We start from the raw sequence: 20,968 nt of genomic DNA on the forward strand, positions 1-20,968 counted from the left end.
CTGTCATCTTTTGAAACCCACAATAATATTTTAAATATCAGTAAGCTTAATATATATAAAAGCATAATTTATTGTGTACTTTCAATTGGGAGATGGGTGTCCCGAACCCAAACCCCTAAATTTCAACTTGCATTTTTTTTCCATTGTTGTTTTAAAGAAATATATTTCAAAATTTTCACTACCAAAACAGTCACGACCGAAACGTATCACTGGGTATCATTGTCTCGGTAGTGACAAAAATTGTTTATAAACACTTAATCCTTTATTTGGGGAAATAAACAAAACTCTGCACAGTTCAATATAATGCAGCTAATGCAAATCATTAGTATTTTAGTATATTTTAGTAGTGATATAGTTGTGAGCTGTCGGTTTTCTATTAGATATTTGTGAGATTTGATGTGTGTCTGCTATACTGTATGTGCTCGCTGCGTATTTGCAACATAGATAGTTATTTGTAATAAAATGTTGAAAGTCTGATTCAGCTGTGCAAATTAAATATTGTGATCACTACCGAAAAATATGTCAAAAATAAAGTAAATTAAATTATCAACTAAGATGTTATGATATAGTTTGGTTCAATGTATATATAATCTAATGAATCCTTAACTTTGAAATCGATATGATCAATTTTATGCCTTTTACAAAGAAAGATTGGATCCAAAATACAACAAATCTCATAAATTACACTTGAAATATTGTTAAAAGAGGAAGAATTTTCCAAATCTTTCTGAAATTACAATATGAAAATTAACTGCACAATTACTAGAAATGTTTACCTTTGATATTATACAATTGCATACATAAACATTTCTGGGAAAAAAACACTTTTTTTCAAGATGTTTCCAACTCTGATTTTGCACCAAATCTGTAGAATGGCCCATATACATTAAAAATGTTTTAGAACACAAGCTCTGAAATTTTGTTTAAAAAGAATTATAATGCACCTCTCACTGTTATTTAAACAAGCAACATGCCACAGGAAAGTGTTTAAAAGCAGTGCATGCACCAGAAATATATCTATACTTTTTGTTTAACCTTTAGACGTCACTTGAGTGCTTAACTCCATTATTAAGAGTGAAACATTTAATCAAATGTGTATATAAAAGAGAAAAAAAGTTTTAAATGATTCTGCCTGTATTATAAGGCTTCACTAACACCAGTAAAAGAGCGTGTACGCATGATCCGGTAGTGAACAATGTAATGGTGAGACATTAAATATTAAGATTAAATTTTGATTCAAGATTTGAGTTGGATTTTGCAAGAAGGTGTTTTTGAAACAATTATCACTCAGTTCAAGTGCAAATAATACTGCTGGATTTAATCCTCATGATAACGTGGATCTAACGTATGGTATGGAGTGAAATTAAATGTGTGTGAGGCATTAATACTTGTAATCGTTCTTCTCCCATTAACTTTCTGCAATCTGACTTGAGTTCACCAACTCGCTATCTGTGTTAACAGTTCCCCATGTCTCCAGAATGTTTGTATGAGTTTGCTTACAGGAGTGCACATTATCCTGCCAAATTTGTTTTTAATAGATCACAACCTTTGTGTGAAAAGTGGCGTATTTACTGTAGGTGAATGCTTGAGTAAAGAGATGAGTCTTTAGTCTAGTAGTTTAAAACTGATTGTGTCTGAATCCCCAAACATGGCTGGGGAGGCTATTTCAGAGTTTAGGAGCCACGTACGAAAAGGGTCGACCACCTTTGGAAGACTTTGATATTCTGGGAACGATTAACAGACCAGAGTTTTGCTACCGCAATGTGCGCGGTGGATTGTTGCCTGACAATAGTTCACAAAGATACTGAGGGGCTAGACCATTTAATGCTTTATAAGTTATTAGTAGGATTTTAAAGTCTATTCAGAATTTAATAGGCAGCCCGTGGATAGTAGCAGAATTGGGTTTATATGGTCAAACTTCTTTGATCCAATAAGCACTCTGGCTGCTTTATTTTGAACCAGTTGGACTTTATTCAGATGCGCTGCAGGCGATCCAGCCAACAAATATTTATAATAATCTATAAAATGCATAAATATGTTTCTGCATCTGACACAGAAGACATTGACCGCAGTTTAGAGATATTACTAAGATGGAAAAATAACACACATTTAAGATGTTTAAGATGTGACTATTGTTGGACTTTAGAGGCAGTCCTGCATGTTCAAAATTCGAAGAGAAACTTTTAAGTTCAAAACTGAAGTTTATTAATCAGATTTCAAAGAATAACAAAGCTTTGGGTTGTCAGTTGCTCTCCACACTCTATCCAACAGCCAACAACAACAACCATTTCCTGACACCCATATTTTATACAGAATGTGACGTCGTTCTATCTTCTGACCCCGCCTTTGCTTTTTAAGGAGTGTTGTTCTCTTTCCACCAATCACCATACGCCACGTTTATCTGCTTAGTTCCTGAAAAATAAAACCTTCTCAAAACATACATCCTGTGGTCAGTCGCTAGTATTGAGGAATGTTCTCCAGGGACACCCTCCCCCAAGGAGTGGTCTCCTAAAAACAGTCTATTGTGGCCGGACAACATACCAACATTCTTAACATTCTTTTAGTAAAAAGAAAACACTCAATCATCTAATGTTTTTAATTATATAGCATTGTTTCTTAATCCTATGATTCATTAAAACACATCACAACTCATGATTATACTTAGAACATATGCAGTGGATTGATTCATAACATTTATTTTTCTTTGTGACTCTTTATATGTGTGTGTGTTTATCTAGATAATTTATGACTCCAACCCCCAACTTTCTCTGTTTTCTTTGTTTGCCACAGTAACTTTCCACTGAGTGAAATAGAAAGCACATGACAAAAACACACAGCTTAATGAAACAAATGAAAGAAAACACTTATTGATTATATTGATATTTAAATCATACTTTTATCTGAAAAATATTCCCACACTATCAAACAACAGTTTGCGGTACGCGGGTCATATGACATGGCTAAAATGAATATTATCGTTTGTTTTAGATGTAATGCAATGTGTATACTCGATTTAAGGTTAAGAAACGCTGTATATTCCACATACCATGCATGTTTGTATCTCCTCTTTGCCCCGCCTCTCTGAAACGTGCAGATTGTTATCAAAGCTCATCGCTCTGAAAAGCGAGGTGTGCTATGATTGGCCAGTTAACCAGTGCGTAGGGATTGGTCGAATACTGGAAGCGTGTGACGGAAATGTCACGCCTCTTACCATATTTGGAACATCAGGTTCAGAAGCAATTGTACGGACAGGTACGCCCACCTTACTTGCGTATACATTTGGGCGGTCTTAGTCAAATCATACCATGAATTGATGTGGATTTGTGGGGGTGTGGTTACACGAGGAGTTTCAGGCAGGTCTGGGTGAGCATTCGCTTTTAGATAGAATGCATCTTTTAGTCCGACACTTTAATTTTTCAATTTTACATGTCTAATACATGTATGGGCATCTTATAACACACCAAAGACACAGAAAAACAAGTATTCGTGCCATATGACCCCTTTAACCATGGCGGTCGACACAACCGAACAACCATGTTGCACTCTACTTTTTTATATTTACCAGCTTTTGGTGTAATTAAACAATACCTCTGTCTTTAACATAGTACATAGTAAACAGAAATAGACTTGTCATGACACGGAGGCAGACACGGAAACACAGGAACAGAGGACCCAATCGCAGACAGGTAAGGGGTTAACAAGACATTTATTAACAGAAGACAAAACAAAAACCTACGAGGGGGCAAAATACAAAGGACAAGGTAAAACATGGCGGAGTGACAGGAACACGGACTAAACTACACTGGACAAGACTAAAGCTAAACATTGACATCAGGTATAAATAACTGGATTAAACTACATTGACCTCAAACAGGAACTCACCACATGAACTGAGTGACAGATAACAATGAACCAGCACGGGACAGAAAACACAAGGGCATTATAAAGGGGATAAATCAAGAGGTAACAGGTGCGGGGAATGAAAACATTAACCATCAATAATTGGGAAACGATAGGGCGGGGACAAAGACGAGACCTGGAGAGAGCATGTGGAAGGCCAAAAGGGCCAAAACACCCCTTGTATACGCTCTTCACCTCGCATACTTCAAATCTCTAAATGTTACACCATTTTCAACAAATGAAAAATCACAAAAAAAGGTACAAATCTTTAACCAATTCATATTCATAATTAATCTTATAATTTATCCTAACGAAGAATAATAAAGTTTGGAGAAAAGGGGGGGATATTGGATAAGAGAGAGGAAATGAAATCAGAGAAGGGAAGTCGGAAGTCAGAGCGCGGTGGAAATGGTATAAACCTGTGGAGCGTGTGTTTGTGTTTAAATTTTGGATTGCCATGATGGAATTAGTAGCTACTCAAGTAAACCTTGTGGATATTATGTCCCAAATCATTGGATATGTATTCAGCAGAAGGAGAGTTTAAAAGACGAACCGACGGCACTCCTCTGCAAACGGTGGCACGACACAAATGGTTCGAAGATTTTTTTCCCCTCTTTTTGTGAAATCTACAAATGTGCACATTAAAAGCCTGAAAAGTCCAAAGATAAGAAGGTTGAAGGAAATTACCCAGTTGCATGCTCTAGGACTTCCCGGAAAGTATCCATGCCGATAAAACTTGGGAAATAAGTAAATTGACACGTAAAGGACTCAACGACCATAGTGGATTACAAATTCTATTAATCCGGAACAAACTTTCTCTTACATTTTGAATGTTAGATTGTTGCTTTGGGGTTTGGTGAGAAGTTATTTAATTGTATTTTATGTTTTGTTACATGCTCCTATTGAGATCTTGCATGTGTGCTTCTCAAATGTTTTGTTTTGTTTATATATATATATATATATATATATATATACTGTCTCTTATATACATATAGTTATTTAATTGCTGAACGGGTCAAACAGAGTTTTTCGACAGTTAATTTAAATTGTCTGGCGCCCAACATAAATTCTAAAAACTCTTTCAAGACCACTACGTTACAGAGTGGCGCCCAAAGTTTCAAGACCACTACGTTACACCCTCTCCACATGGAACAAGAGGTTCTGCCATGAGGGGTGTTAAATGGGTTCTTTTAGGCTGATTGAAAACTAGACATGCAGCTGCATTCAGGATCATTTGCAAGGGCTTGACTGCATTGGTTGGAAGTAGGTCCAGTCTTGATATGACCAGAGCTTGGACTAGCAGTTGAGAGGCATGCTCTGACAGGAACGGCCTGCTTTTCCTGATGTTGTAGAGCACATACCTGTAAGTTCGAGTAGTTGCTGTGATGTGACAGGTGAATTTCAACTGGTCGTGAAACATCACCCCCAGGTTCCTCACAGACTTGGTAGGTGTTAAATTTGAGGATCCGAGCCGAATGGTAAGGTGGTGTTCAATTGATGGGTGGGCAGGTATAACCAGGATTTCTTTCTTGGAGAGGTTGAGTTGTAGGTGATGCTCTTTCATCCAATAAGAGATGTCCAGAAGGCAGGCAGAGACATGGGCAGAGATGGTGGGGTCATCTGGCTGAAAAGAGAAATAAAGCTGCGTATCATCTGCATAAAAATGATATGAGAACCCATGCACCTTAATAATTGGACCTAGGGAGGTGGTATATATAGAAAAGAGGAGAGGAGCAAGAACTGATCCCTGAGGAACTCCAGTTGTCAGCTGTGAGATCTGGATGTCTTGCCTCTCCAGGATACCTTGAAGGATCTGCTTGTGAGATAAGAGTTAAACCAGTTGAGTGCAGTTCCAGAGATGCCCAGTTTGGAGAGAGTGGACAGCAGGATCTGGTGGTTCACAGTTTCAATAAGGTTGTGCTGTGAGAGATAGGCAGAGAGTTGTTTAAATACTAACCTTCTGAGGGCCTTGGAAAGGAAAGACAGCAATGAGATTGGTCTGTAGTTTCTGACAACTGAGGGGTCAAGTGTCGGTTTTACCAGTAAAGGTGAGAAAAGGTGTTACCAGGGCTTGTTTAAATGAGGTGGGGACAGTACCAGTGGTGATGGAGGTGTTTGAGTGTGTGCGAGTTGAGGCAGTAGAGATGGAGAGATAGAATTTTGGAGACATCAGTCTCTGAAAGAGGCGAGAAAGAAGGGAGTTGAGGATAGCAAGGGGTAAGAAAGAGATCAGCGATGTGTTGAGCAGAGAATATCCTGCTGGTGGTCTCCACTTTATCAGTGAAGTTGGCAAAGTCATCAGCAGTCAGCAAGGTATTTTGTTTTGAAAATACTTGGTTTTGGCTGCAGATATATCAGTAGCAAAGGAGTTAAGAAGATGTTGATACTTGGAGAGATCAGCAGGGTAACTTGCGCCACTTCCTTTCCGCAGCCCTTAGCTTGGTCCGATGGTCACGAAGAGTCTCAGAAAGCCAGGGGCAAGAGGGTGTATCATGTGCAGGCCTAGAGGTAAGAGGGCAGACAGTCAAGACAGGATGTTAAGGTTGTACAGAGACTATCAGTAGGAAATAAACAAGGTTAGAGGTGGGAGGTGAGATTACAGGGAGTTTTACAGTGAATTTTATAAAGAAATGGTCAGAGACATGCAGGGAAGTAACTAGAATATTGTTAGCGGTGCAGTTACGAGTCAGAACAAGATCTAGCTGTTGTCCTGCTCTGTGGGTGGGAGGGGTGTTGGCCCCGTGAAGGTCAATGGAGGTGAGTAGAGCTAAGAAGTTGGCTGCTTGTGGTTTGTCAAGGTGGATGTTGAAGTTGCCTAGCATTATCAGTGGAGTGCTGTTTTCATGGATATTGTTATTCTAAGAAGTTTCCCAGCTGACCTGGAGTGCGATAGATGACAACACAATGTATTTTTGATGGATAAGTGATGGTGATTGCATGGTCTTACTCTTTCGATAATACCACGTTCTGTACCATGTACTGTATTATTTTCAACCGTTTGTTTTCAATTCAATTCAATTTTATTTATATAGCGCTTTTCACAATGTGCATTGTTCCAAAGCAGCTTTACAGGAGCAAATAAGAAAAACACAGAAAGGTAAAACACAGCACAGTGCATGGTGTTTATAGACCAAGCAAGATCATTATAATAAATAATATCTAATAAATAAATGAATAAATAAATAAATGCAGTCTCCTGGTGAGCAAGCCAACACTGCACTGCTCTGCTGTGGCGAGGAACCCAAACACCAATGATGAATAATGGAGAAAAAAAAACCTCGGGAGAAACCAGGCTCAGCCGGGAGGGCCAGATCTCCTCTGACGTGTCATAGCTGCAATCAGTGACCCCGACCAAAGCCACCGAGCAACGTCCACGAAGAACAGTTTAACTGGTTTTGCTTTTCCTCCTGTAAAGCTGCTTTGAAACAATGCAACAAAGTAAAGAGCACTATATAAGTAACATTGAATTGAATTGATTAAGGGTATTTGGGGTTTGTGTTATGACATATTTATTCTCCTGTGCAACAAGAAGTCATGACTGGACAACATCATGTTTTTAGTCACCTTGGTGTCCTAAGAAAATATAATTATCAATGGGAATATACTTGAGAGAGATTTATTCGTAAGAATGTCAGGGAAGGCTAATAATTGTGGCCAATGTGTATTATAGAAAAGCATTTATTTCATAATGTGATTTCCCCCCCACTTTAAATTGTTTTACTTGGATTTTTGTGAGTTTTTTAAATAAAAGATCAAAAGGAGAAACAATGCAGATTCATTTTCACAGCATTCTTTGCTCATATTTTCCAAGGGGGCTAATATTTTTGTCCCCAACTGTACATAGTTGGCTTCAGACTACTTTTTCAAGTATTTTTAATTTAAAAAAAGGGAGATTAGCTAATTCTCCTAATGACTGCTAGCTTGCATGCTCTGAGACATATCCTAATGCTTGTGATGAGTTTAAAATATTGAGGAGAAGTTTTGCCACAACAGGAAAAAAGCTCTTTTAATAGATAAGTGGGATTAGGGTCTAATATACACAATGACTTTTATAGCTGCTTTTATACGTTTTGTGAGCTCTTCCTGTCCAATTGCAGCGAATAGCTGAAGCTGTTCGCGTGGGGTTTTGCTACTAGTTGTATTAATGAATGCTTCATTGGCAAGCTGTGAAATTGTTATATTTTTTGTAATGACCTCAATTGATGATGACAGACAAAAGTTTCTCCTGCTGTCAGTAGGGGCGCTAATCAAGTACACGCTCCTATGAGTTATATTTAAGGACAGGGACAAACAACTTATCTGGTCGTATGGGCTCCTGCATATCATTACCGCATAAATAGCGCAAGGGTGTGATCACATAAGAGATAATGAGCTGAGACAGGATAAAATGTACCTGTCTTTTATTTCATGCTTATTACAATTACAGATTTTAATTGGATCATTTAAAAGTGTCTGTGTAGCAACTATTCGCTGAGTTTGTTCATTTTATTGACGCGTTTTTGATAAATATCTATGGAGGCCAGAGGTGGCTAGTAACGCGCTACATTTACTTCGTTACATTTGCTTGAGTAACTTTTTGGAAAATATGTACTTTTAAAGTAAAATTAAAAGTGGGTACTTTTATTTTTCTAATAGAAAATCTGTACTTTTACTTCGTTACACTGCGTTACGTTCCTTCGTTCTTTCATTTTAAAATATGCATTATAAAACGCGTCGTTTAATTCAAGGTTGTCGTCTCGTGCATTCTCGAGTGATTGATTCTTTTGAGTAGATTCTTTTGGAAGCATTAATTGAATAATGGGCAAAACCGTCTGAATAGGTTCACGAATCAGTTCAAATTATTTGTTCAGTTCGCAGCATGATCTGAAGCGGCGGGTTACTCACTCCTAGTGGTAGGCGATACTGTAAAATCTGGTATCGATCCGATATCAAGTAAATGCAGGGCCAGTATTGCCGATATCGATATCGATACCGATACCAATACTTTTTACTTTTAGAAAGCATTCACTTGAACTTACATTTACTTTCCTGTTGATGAAATGTCATGATTTATCAGATGAATGCATCATTAATATGCTAAATCTGAATACATTTTCATGACCACTAATATATTTTGTGATTTGTGCTCTTAATGTGCGTGTAGGCTAATTAATCATGTAGATGTTAAAACACTGGACATCATTTAAACCAAATAAATCTATTTATTTAGTTATTTATTCCTGTAATCGAATTTGCAAACATGAACTTTGCACCAAATTATTACTGGAAAATAGTAACATTAACATATTAACAGAACTGAAAAACGATATATTACAAAACAATTTCTCGTTATCCCAATACTACTTCTATAGCTTAAAAAAAACAAAGTGGACAAAATTATTACTGAAGAACAAAGATTTTAAAACTGCTTTTCCATTTTTGTTCAGTGTTATGTTTAGAAAATAATAGAACAAATTAACATGGTTCCCTTTCATTACACTTTTTTAAGTGAATTTATAAACAAAGTGCACACAATTGAGAAACAAAGGAAATAAAGTGCTTAAATAATAAAGTACTTATATAAAAGGCTTTTTACCCCCAAAGGCCCACTGCCATACAACGCAGTTCGCAGTGTTTTTATTCACCGAGGTGAAAAAACTCCACACGATGCGCCTCTTCTTTTCGCTGGCTGCAACAGCGTCTGCGTGCTTGCGCTTGGCGCTGCTGAGTCACGTGATAGCGGACTACAAAACACAGCAGGACAGGGAGGAGCAACGTGTGCAAAACTAGGTGTATGGGAAATAGTTTTTCTTCATTATACAATTTTTAGCTACATTAGTAAATAAATAAAACAAGTAGTAAAAACTAAAACATTAGTATCGATATTTTAATGTTAGGATCGATCCTTTTCGATACAACCTCAGTAGGATCGATCCGCCCACCCCTACTCACTCCTCGTAGCGGGAAACTTAAGAACACGCAGAACACAAAGACGGATGATTGGATGAAGTGGATATGAACCTATATCTATCAAAAACATATGCAAATGTGTCATATTGTTTGCCAGCAATGATAAATGCCCGTCATGTGTGCGCGCCCTGTTCGTCAAGCACAGCAACATAAGCGTGACCTGGTAGACACAGAGACTGGGCTTGCTGAAGTTTGAAGAAGAGAAGGAAGAAAACTTGCTGATGGGCGTGTGGTTCACTGTTTACTGTATGTTTACAAGAGCTTTTCACAACACACATATGTGACACAACATGAGAAAACATGAGTTTTGTGTAAAATAAATTTGTATGTCATATAAGAGAGCACTGCAGATGTATTAGAATCTAGATCATCTAAGGAAATGCTCTGAGTTTAGTTAAATGCATTGTAAACGCAAAACTCTGCAGGTTCACTTTAGTTTAACATGGTCTATTATGTAGGCTACATTGACATTGGGACTAGATGAAATTTAAAGAAATGCTTGTCTCTTCTGTGTTTGTCTCTGTGTGTATATTGAAAATATATCTGCTTATGATAATAACAATTATTAAAAATATTGATGACGACTGAAGACGGAGGCTAAGACGACTGAAGGCGCACCCTGTTATATTTTTTTATTGACATAAAAAATTAGACCACTGTATCAGTCGTACTGAGACATTTCAAATGATACCAAACATGCATATATCAACATGCATATAGCACAAAATTTACTAGCGTTGATACATGAGTTTTGTGTCAATTCACAAAAGTTTTGCAAAGACTGCCTCGTATCATTTCAGTGCTCATCTTAGAATTCCTTGACACAGTATACGAGAACCGTCTGATTAAACGCAAAGCTTTTAATAACTTTTTATCATGAGTGTCTCTAGATGCTATATACAAAATTTTGTGCAAATGGGACCAGACATCCTCGTTTTCCAGGGACAGTCCTATTTTTTGGTGTTCTGTCCCCATCATCACGTCCGATACAACCCAAGTAGTGATCGCTGCAGACAGTAGAACTGCAGGTGGGAGGAGCCTACTCCACAAACTGCAAGTGGGAGGAGCTTAGGCCGCAAGTATAGGTTGTATTTTCACACGGTCATTGAGGATGGCAGGATGTAGAGAAAGTAATGTAAACACAATAAAATTACATTTTCATCCTAGTTTAAAGTTTTCATTCTATCACAATTTGTCAAAATGCATCAGATGAATATACAATAAAACCCAAAACGAAAAATAAAGCTTTTTATGAACAAAGCACATTTTAGTCCACCGGAAGTTCAATCCAATGTGAAGTTATGGCCAGCATGCCATAATTAAAGCTTCAACAAATAAACACTCAGAAAAACATACGTCTATACATTGATATAAATATAATAATTATGCCTAATCTTGTATTTTAATTTCAAAAACCACAATTTCTCTAAACCACTGCCGTTTCTATATATGTTACCAATTATTAAAACAACCATTCACTGTTGTTCTGACATTTTGTGCTACAATCAGATTGTGCTGCCCTTTCAGGTGAGTTATGTTTAGGGTTTGGGTTGGAGGAGGGGTTAGTCTTGTTTTTTTATACAAAATGCAAAAACACAAAATACCACCAACTGTGTGGATCATGAACCAATTCTACAACATACCTACATTAAATAAACCAATCAAAATCCTCTGGAGGTTTGTACAGCCTACTTGCGGCTAAAGTTCCACTCACTTGCGGCTGACCCGCACAACTGCAGCTAGCTCCGAACTTCGTTTTTACCTAACTCAAACAACCAGCAAATATGATGAAAAAGCCTAATCATCATGCATAGTACCAGAGCAATCATGTAGTGGTTATTTACACCAGCAGAGGGAGCTGTGAGCTACACTTCTACACTTACTTGGTTGCGTGAATATACAATGAGACATGAAAAAGAAGAGTCAAAGTTATCGAGTTCAAGGTACTGATTACTCATGGTAAATTATAGTAAACCTTTAATTAATTTATTTGGGACTGAACAGGGAGCTGGATTGCTGTGCACAAATTTTTAAACTTTCCCATTAAGTTCCATCCTCACAACGCAGAATTCCCACCACTGATAATGATTCCCACACATATCTACCACGTGAGTGAAAGTAAGCAGTGATATAAACAAATAAAAATTATATTTATCTACGCAATTTCACTGGCATCTATTACATTGACTGGCATCTGTTACATTACATGTAAGTCGCTTTGGATAAAAGCATATGCAGACAGAAATGTAAATGTAATGTAAAGGATATCTGTGCTCAAAATGAGACTAAATGCAAGTAAAAAACGTAATTAGGGATGGTGAAGGTCCTTTTGCAAAAGCACAAACATAAGAAGATCTTTTAAAAGGACTCATAGTATGAGCACTTTCAACAAGTTGGTATGATTTGTTTGGGTCTTCATGAAATGTCTGGAACATATTCTGTTTAAAAACACTCAATGGCTGTGTAAACAAAACCCTTTTTGCCTCGTCAAAAACAGCTATGCTCACAGCATCCCGTTTTGGTGCATGTCTCTTTAAATGATAATGAGTTACAGCGCACCCCACCCCCCTTCCGTACGGCGTGTCAACACGACACACGTGTAGTACTGCCATGGCAATGGTTTAGCTAAATTATGTTTCCTGAACTCCTCTGCGGTTAGTTTTGTTTTAAATGTCTCAAATCATTCGTCCGGAGATCTCAGCGGAATTACATGGATTTTAGCGCTTGTCGTTGAAAATATTATAACGTTACACACACATCACGCGAGTGTTACGGTGGCGGGTGATGAAAGAGTCAAGGTATCAATAATACGTATATATTTAATGAACAAAAGAGGTAATAGTCAAACAAAGGAAAGAGCAGTAATAACTGTATAAACTAACATGTCCACCAACGTGTAGAAATGACCAAGAACAAAGGAAAAAGGCAGGGTGATGATAATGATAACAAACAGGTGCAGGTAAAATAAAAGAGGAACAAGTGAGGGAGCGTGGAGAAAATCAAGTCCTTGTGTAAAACGAGGAAAACTGAATAGGTGACAAACATGAATGTGACATAACACAGCCCCCCGGAAGGCGCTACCTCGCACCGAGGAACAACAGGGTGGGGGGGGTGGGCATCCTGGAGGCTCGTGTCCGGCACTAGGTAATATCCAGGGAGCCTCCAAGACGGTGCTACCGACATCGGGTGTATGGTGGTGCCGGTAGATCAGGTGGCCACGGGGGGTGAGGACAGGTCTGGTGGCCACGGAAGTGAGGACGTGGAGGAGGATTCAAGAGGTGAGATGGGATGGGCCACCACCATGGGGACTACCGAAGACGGTGATGATGGAGTTGGAACCCACTGCACAGCCGAAGAGCCGCAGAGGTGAAGAGATGACGAGCAACCTGGCGGCCGCAACGTAGCTGCAGTGACGATCGCCCGAGATGACAGTGTGGGTTCAGAGGGCAGAGGATGAGCTGGAGCGACCAAGGGAGGAGGCAGAGCCTGAGGGAGGGCCAAGCAGGCTGTAGCCGAAGGGATGGAGGGCCGGAGAGCAGTGGACGGCCCGCAAGTCCGCAGCGGAGGTGTGACGACGACTGACCCAGGTGTAGCCGACTGACCGAGGGAGCCCGGTGACGCCGAATGGCCAAAGGTCCACGCTGGAGTCGAGGGTCTGAGGAGTGTAGGTGCAGGAGTCAGGACGAGGTGGAACAGAGCCATCCGAGGCTAGATGTGGAGCCACTGGTTCCTGACGTCCAGGAGGCGGCGGCTCCCGGTAGGCCCAAGGTGGAGCCCCACCACTGATTTTCGCTGGGCACTGGCAGTTCGGAGAAGTCTGGGAGGCCGGACGAGACCAACTCGAAGACCTCTGGAAGGCCGGACAGGACCGGCTCAAAGACCTCTGGAAGGCCGGACAGGACCGTCTCGAAAACCTCTGGAAGACCGGACAGGACCGGCTCAAGGCCGTTTCCCACGGCGATGAGGCATTGTGGAGGAGTGCGGAATGGATATGGGACGAGCCAGAGCCAATTCCCCGCTATTGACTGGTTCTGAATGACGATCGCTCAAGTCCTCATCAGCTCTCCCGACGCAGAATGCAGAGCCCATCGCTTCGAGGACTCGATTAATGAAGTCCTCCAGCGGAAACTCATCCGTGTCGGGAAGCAGAATAAGGACGAGCAGATCGTCATCTAGGCCAGTCAGAAATAAGCGGTTTAAAAATGAATCACTCCAACTCACCCGAGAGCACAAACCTGCGAATTCCTCCACGTAGCTCTCCAGCGGCCGGCCATCCTGCCTTAGATCCAGCAGGGCAGCCTCTGAAGAGTGGATATATTCCATCACTGGAGGTCGTTTCTTCTGTTACGGTGGCGGGTGATGAAAGAGTCAAGGTATCAATAATACGGATATATTTAATAAACAAAAGAGGTAATAGTCAAACAAATGAAAGTGCAGTAACAACTGTATAAACTAACATGTCCACCAACATGTAGGAATGACCAAGAACAAAGGAAAAAGGCAGGGTATAAATAATGTCCATGTGATGATAATGATAACAAACATGTGCGGTTAAAATAAACGAGGAACAGGTGAGGGAGCGTGGAGAAAATCAAGTCCTTGTGTAAAACGAGGAAAACTGAATAGGTGACAAACATGAATGTGACAGTGAGAGCGTAACTAGTATGCTGTGACAGATTTTTCAGCCTAAGGACGAATGATTCAAGATGTTTAAAAGAAAACTAACTGCAGTGTTCGCCCCTGTTCATTAGCAAAACAAACAGCTTGCCGCAGCTGAACATATTAACGCACATAATGTATTAACATACATACAGCTAAACTCCAAGTGCCCATTTGCCAAATAACATATTGTAGTGTATGGTCGGATCAAAGTTTACCATCTGTGGTCGTAAAACACAGTAACCTCTCAGCAGGACTACGACCAGGCACCAACAAGTCTGGCCAAATGTCCTATTCTCAACACCTTCATCACTGACCAGGACAGATTCGGATACTCTCCCCTAGACTTCAAAGGAGGTTCTTGGGGGAGACAGGACTGTTCACCAAAGTGAGAAAAGCCATGTGGCCCCCAGGGACTGAGAGCCTCAAATTCTTCCAAAAGAATGTCTCTTTCTCTTTCCTTAGCCACAAAAGACTGGTTTAAAGTGTATACACATGAATCTCCACATTGTATGCTTGTCTCTATGTTATTCTACTTCACCTATAACCTCAAAGGCATAAGTGCTTAGTGGTATTCTGTGTATATATACATTCTTGTCCAAACTACAGGTCAATGTAATTGTAACCCATTCATGTTTCATATCTACGTGTTTCCCTTTTCATGTCTTAGAATATGGTGTATAGCACAGTAATGTATTTTATACCATACTCATTTTATTCTATTATAGAAGTCTATTCCTGCTCCGAACTCCCAGGCGACCATAAATGCAAATGAGTTAGTGTGCCGGACAAAGAAACATGTTTTCGCGCCCAAAACTATCTCATCACATTGGATCGCCCACCTTGGAGGGGCGTGACGCCCTCTGTGTTAAAACATCTGAACACGCAGGAAAGCTTACTCTTTTGTGTATGTTTGTTCGCTTGTGTGCGTTCGCACTCGTGCGCGTTCGTGTTCTTTCAACCTCTCGAGACCTGTCTCTCCTTAGAGATAGCTTCTTCCGGCAGTTTGTGTCAGCTAAATCCAACAGACTCACGGCTTGTTCTGAACACATCAGGACCCTTTGATACGTGCGCCAGCACGTGTCCCGAGAAACAAAGAAGTCAATGCAAGTATCTGAACTATTGATAACCAGTTGCGTATAAGCTTTTCCCCTTTTAAATAAGGAGATTGTACTCGATGGTTCGTGCAGATGTGAATAGCTGATTTAATACTGCCATTTTCCTTGCTTTATCTATTTCTTTCATTCTCTACTGTTTTACGTTTTTATGTTTGTTTGTTAATGTTTGGTTTGTGTTAGTTGATTTTAGTTCCCCGTAGGGTAGATAAATAAACCGCATGTGTATCCACGCTCGAATTGTTTCTGTGTTTATTTATCACATATCAACGTCACTTAAACTGCTTGATTTCGTTAAGATTTCTGAAGTGGTACTGTACTACAGTAAGAATTTTTTTTTTCCAGGCCAGGGGAGTAATATTTCTTAGAGTTGATATACGATCTGCTGATCACTCGGTGGACGAGTGTATTTAGTTTGTCGCTGTTATTAGCTCTGATGCATCAGGTAAAGTGTATAAAATAATTAATGGTTAATCACCATTAATTATTTGTAGGTTACTGTGTTTAAACTCATAGTTTCCCCGAAATACACTACAATATAAATATAGTGTAAGTTTAACACTGGCTTTGAATGTTCTATTTAGCCCGTGACTGACTTAGCTCCATTCGATATCATATGCTAACGTTATTCTCCTATATATACGGTACATGTACGTCAATTCAGACTGTTGATAAATATCACTTACATCGGCAGCTTTGTCTCGTTCAGTTTGTCTCGATCCCTCTTGAGGAACAACTTTAAAGATAATCCTGCTTGTACTGTCCCAGGTTGATAAAGCACTCCGGCTTGAAGTGATTCGCACAAACAAGCAGGTTTTTACTTATGGTTTCTGAGGGATTTCCACTAAAAAAAAAAAAATCCACTCCTGTCACTTCCGAGGTTAGGACTATGTGCAACGACTACATTGCATGTTGCATGTTGTCCACGAACTTTAGCCATAGCGTCACGTACACCACTGTCGCTTGTGAAAACAACAATGGCGGCAACGCCGTGGGTGGAATTGTGTAGATTAAGGGGGGGGGGTAATATTATAATAAGATCCTGCTTTTACGTCACAACAGGAACGAAATCTGAATGGCTCGATTTCTCACATGCTTGCAGGGAAAGGCTCATCAAAACAAACTTACTGGGATCTTGTTTTTCACGTTTTCTGGGTAGCTAGATGCACCGGGGACCCGATTATATCACTTAAACACAGAAAAATTTGGATTTTAATACGATGACTCATTTAAAAGTTTCAATTACTGGTTGTAATGACTGTATACAGTTTGAGAAAATGAAAATATTAAATACATCTAGAAAATGTAAGAATAGTAATTACAGTATAATTTGTCATGTGTTTTCATATTTGTTATATTTTTGTAGTGTTATTGAATTTTGTCTTAAATATGCAATACAGTTTTGATCATTTGCAAAGATTAGTATTCACTATTTTCATAGTGGACTGTTTTTTTCCATAGAGTTCTGGTTAACTTTATTAAAACCAGCTATGGTCAATTTGATCTGCAAACAATATTATACTATTGTAATGAATTGCAATAGTAAAAAAACTCAGTAATAATTGTAAGTGCAACAATAAAAAGACAAAGACAAATTTAGACAAAAATTCTCATTCATTAATTATAAAAAATTAGATTTCGATGAAATTTTGACCATTTAAATGAAAGTGATGTGAGGCCAAGTATGGTGTTCCATACTTGGAATTTGTGCTCTGAATTTAACCCATCCAAGTGCACACAGCAGTGAGTAACACACACACCCAGAGCAGTGAGCAGCCCTTGCTGCGCCACCCGGGGAGCAGTTGGTGGGAACGGTGCCTTGCCCAAGGGTCTCACCTCAGTCGTGGTATTGAAGGTGGAGGAGAGCACTGATCATTCACTCCCCCCACCAACAACAAAACTGGTACTGAGGCTTGAACCGGCAACGTTTGGGTTACAAGTCCGAGTCTCTAACCATTAGGTCACGACTGCCCCCGTAAACTAGGAAATTGACTAGGACATTTAACTAGGAAATTGCCCCGGTTTCCATTAAAAAATCTGGTCACCCTACTATACAAGAGCGGACTGACCAGAAATCTTTTAATACATTTTTGTCAGGAGTGTGGGTACATACAAAATTTTGTGCAAATAGGACAAACCCTAAAGGAGAAAAAAGGTAAGTTTTCATGATGGAAAATGATGCCATAGCGTGCATTCAAATCGTCACAAGCCAAGGATTCAGTAGAAAAAATTGTTACAGTATGAGCACAAATGTCAGTGAAACTTTGAACTGGTGGTGATACTTTGAAGTTTGAGTTTTCCACAATGACAGAAGAAGAATAATAGTTCTTCTGCTCAGTTTAATGAGATTTGCCATTTTTGCACCCATATTGCTATAATTTGAGACCTTATTATATTCTCCTTGTTTTGTAACAGCAAATACAAATGTTTCTCTTCCCACAGTTGTTTGTGTTGTTTGGAAATAAATCTGCTAATGGCGTATGGGGTCATAACATCACTCCAGCAGAGCAGATTGGACCTGATGTCTCTCGGGAACTGAGGGCAGTGTTTATTCTCTCTAAATATCAAAAAGGACTTTACCGCAAAGCTCATCCACTTGCTACAAGCCAGAAACTCCTCAACCAGGTACAGTAACAAATAATGACATCAAGGATTATATTATTAATTTTTTTCAGTTTCAGTTTTATGTTTTCTCCCCTCTGTTGATCTATAGAGGTTGCAGGAGGTGGTTAGTGGTCCTAATGTAGATGAGACTCTGTCTTTGCTGTGCTCTGGGGCGAGAGTTTTGTGCACTGGCACAGAGATCCCCTCCGCCATCAGCATAGCTGAGAGTTCTGGACAAGCCTTACAGACAGAACTGCTGCGACACAACGAGTTTGTGGGTATGTTTTAGATGCAGGCCAATAAAGTTACGCATTTCACACAGATTCAAAATCTTGACTTTTTTTACAGCAAGTTACAGCGTTTTTTTTATATGTGTTCAAAATGCTTTGTTTTACAGAGGCACCTCAGTTTGACAAAGTGAGATGTTCAGATGAAGAAATGGGTAAGGATGCAGTATTGTAATGGACACATGCTTGTCCTGTTTGAAGTTCACAGTCATAGTTAACAGTTTTAACATTTATTAATAGTGGGAACACATTTTCCAAACTATTCAACCATCTGTAGTGTATTTTGGGGAAACTATGAGTTTAACCACGGTAACATATGTATAATTAATGGTGATTAACCATTAACTATTTTATACACCTTACCTGATGCAGAAGAATTAATAATAGCGACAGACTAAATGTACTCGTCCAGTGAGTGATCAGCAGATCGTATATCAACTCTAAGAAATATTACTCCCCTGGCCTGGAAAAACAATATTCTTACTGTAGTACAGTACCACTTCAGAAATCTTAATGAAATCAAGCAGTTTAAGTGACGTTGATATGTGATAAATAAACACAGAAACGATTCGAGCGTGGTTACAAATGCGGTTTTATTTACTACACTAAAGGGGAAATAAAACCAACTAACTAACAAAGACCAAACAATAACAAACAAACATACAACATAAAAGCAGTAAAGAATGAAAGAAATTGACAAAACAAAGAGTGGCAATATTAAATCACCTATTCGCATCTGCATAAACCATCAAGGACAATCTCCTTATTTAAAAGGGGCAAAGCTTAAGCGCAGCTATTTAGAAATAGATCAGATACTTGCATTGGCTTCCTGGTTGTGCTGGGACAAGTTCTGGTGCGCGTGCAAAAATGAGTCCTGATGAGTTCAAAGCAAGCGGGTGAGTCCATCGGATTCTTTCCTAGAACCGGATTGGCTGACGAAGGTAGAACGAATTTAGCCGAAGCAAACTGCTGGAAGAAACTATCTCCGAGGAGAGAGACAGGTCTCGAGAGGGTGCACGAACAACCTCTTTCCTCCGTGCACAGATGTTTTAACCCCGGGGGCGTCACGCCCCTCCAAGGTGGGCGATCCAATGTGATGAGATGCTTTTGGGCGCGAAAACATGTTTCTTTGTCCGGCACACTAACTCATTTGCATTTATGGTCGCCTGGGAGTTTGGAGCAGGAATAGACTTAGAATAGAATACAATGAGTATGGTATAAAATACATTACTGTGCTATACACCATATTCTAAGACATGAAAAGGGAAACACGTAGATATGAAACATGAAGGGGTTACAATTACATTGACCTGTAGTTTGGACAAGAATGTAAATATACACAGAATACCACTAAGCACATATGCCTTTGAGGTTACAGGTGAAGGAGAATAACATAGAGACAAGCAAACAATGTGGAGATTCATGTGTATACACTTTAAACCAGTCTTTTGTGGCTAAGGAAAGAGAAAGAGACATTCTTTTGGAAGAATTTGAGGCTCTCAGTCCGTGGGGGCCACATGGCTTTTCTCACTTTGGTGAACAGTCCTGTCCTCCCCCAAGAACCTCCTTTGAAGTCCAGGGGAGAGTATTGGAATCTGTCCTGGTCAGTGATGAAGGTGTTGAGATAGGGCAGTTGGACCAGACTCGTTGTTGCCTAGTTGAAGCTTGTTGTGTTTTTTACGATCCTAAATGGTAACCTTTGATCCGACCAGACCCTACAGTCTTATTTTAATTTTTACAGTAATTCTGGTGTGTGTGTGTGTGTGTGTGTGTGCGTGTGTGTGCGTGTGTGTGTGTGTGTGTGTGTGTGTGTGTGTGTGTGCGTGTGTGTGTGTGTGTGCGTGTTTGTGTGCGTGTGTGTGAGTGAGAGACCGAGAGACCACGCGCACACCTGCGTGTTTGCAGTGACGTGACAGAAATGGCAGTGATAATAAGTGATTTATTCCTCATATTGTTTCTATCTTCAGCAGTAAAAAAAATCATGCAAACTAGTAGGTCTATCAAAATATATTTGTTATCAGTTATAAGCAGCATGAAGAGGAAAACGAACCAGTAGGCTATCAGTGTTTATAAATGCATTTTGTTTTTCTATTTAGTTATTTTATTTATTCGATTTCAGTATATGTAGGCCTATTTATTGTTTTTGAAATGCTTTGTTTATTGAAACGAAACTGCACACATTTCCATTAACAGTAAAGTTTGACATTATAAACATCAGATCAAGAGGTGCTGTGTGAGGTGATGGCCTGTAGGCTACACTATAACCTTTCTGTTATTTAAACTTGGCGAAGTGATATGGAACTGTAATGCGGTCAGCAGACCTGGAACACCTTCATAGGTGTGCACTTACTGAAAGTTAATGCATACCCATAGAATGTTTGTCAACCAATCAGATTGAAGCATTCAATAGCCCCCTGGTATAATCAGCATTAATGTAGGATATTTTATGCATTG

At 39.4% G+C, this 20,968-nt stretch overlaps 1 protein-coding gene across 1 annotated transcript in view; it reads left to right on the forward strand.

Annotated features, from left to right (window-relative positions):
* LOC130569733 (arf-GAP with Rho-GAP domain, ANK repeat and PH domain-containing protein 1-like) overlaps positions 1-20,968 on the forward strand; it is a 71,535-nt gene that overhangs the window by 19,825 nt on the left and 30,742 nt on the right. The window contains exons 12-14 of the mRNA XM_057359557.1: positions 18,066-18,248; positions 18,337-18,505; positions 18,625-18,669. Coding sequence (XP_057215540.1) covers positions 18,066-18,248; positions 18,337-18,505; positions 18,625-18,669 — 397 coding nt within the window. The remainder of the gene's footprint in view (positions 1-18,065; positions 18,249-18,336; positions 18,506-18,624; positions 18,670-20,968) is intronic.

The sequence above is a fragment of the Triplophysa rosa genome, linkage group LG19 (genome assembly GCF_024868665.1).
Source record: "Triplophysa rosa linkage group LG19, Trosa_1v2, whole genome shotgun sequence".
In the NCBI taxonomy this organism is placed as follows: domain Eukaryota; kingdom Metazoa; phylum Chordata; class Actinopteri; order Cypriniformes; family Nemacheilidae; genus Triplophysa; species Triplophysa rosa.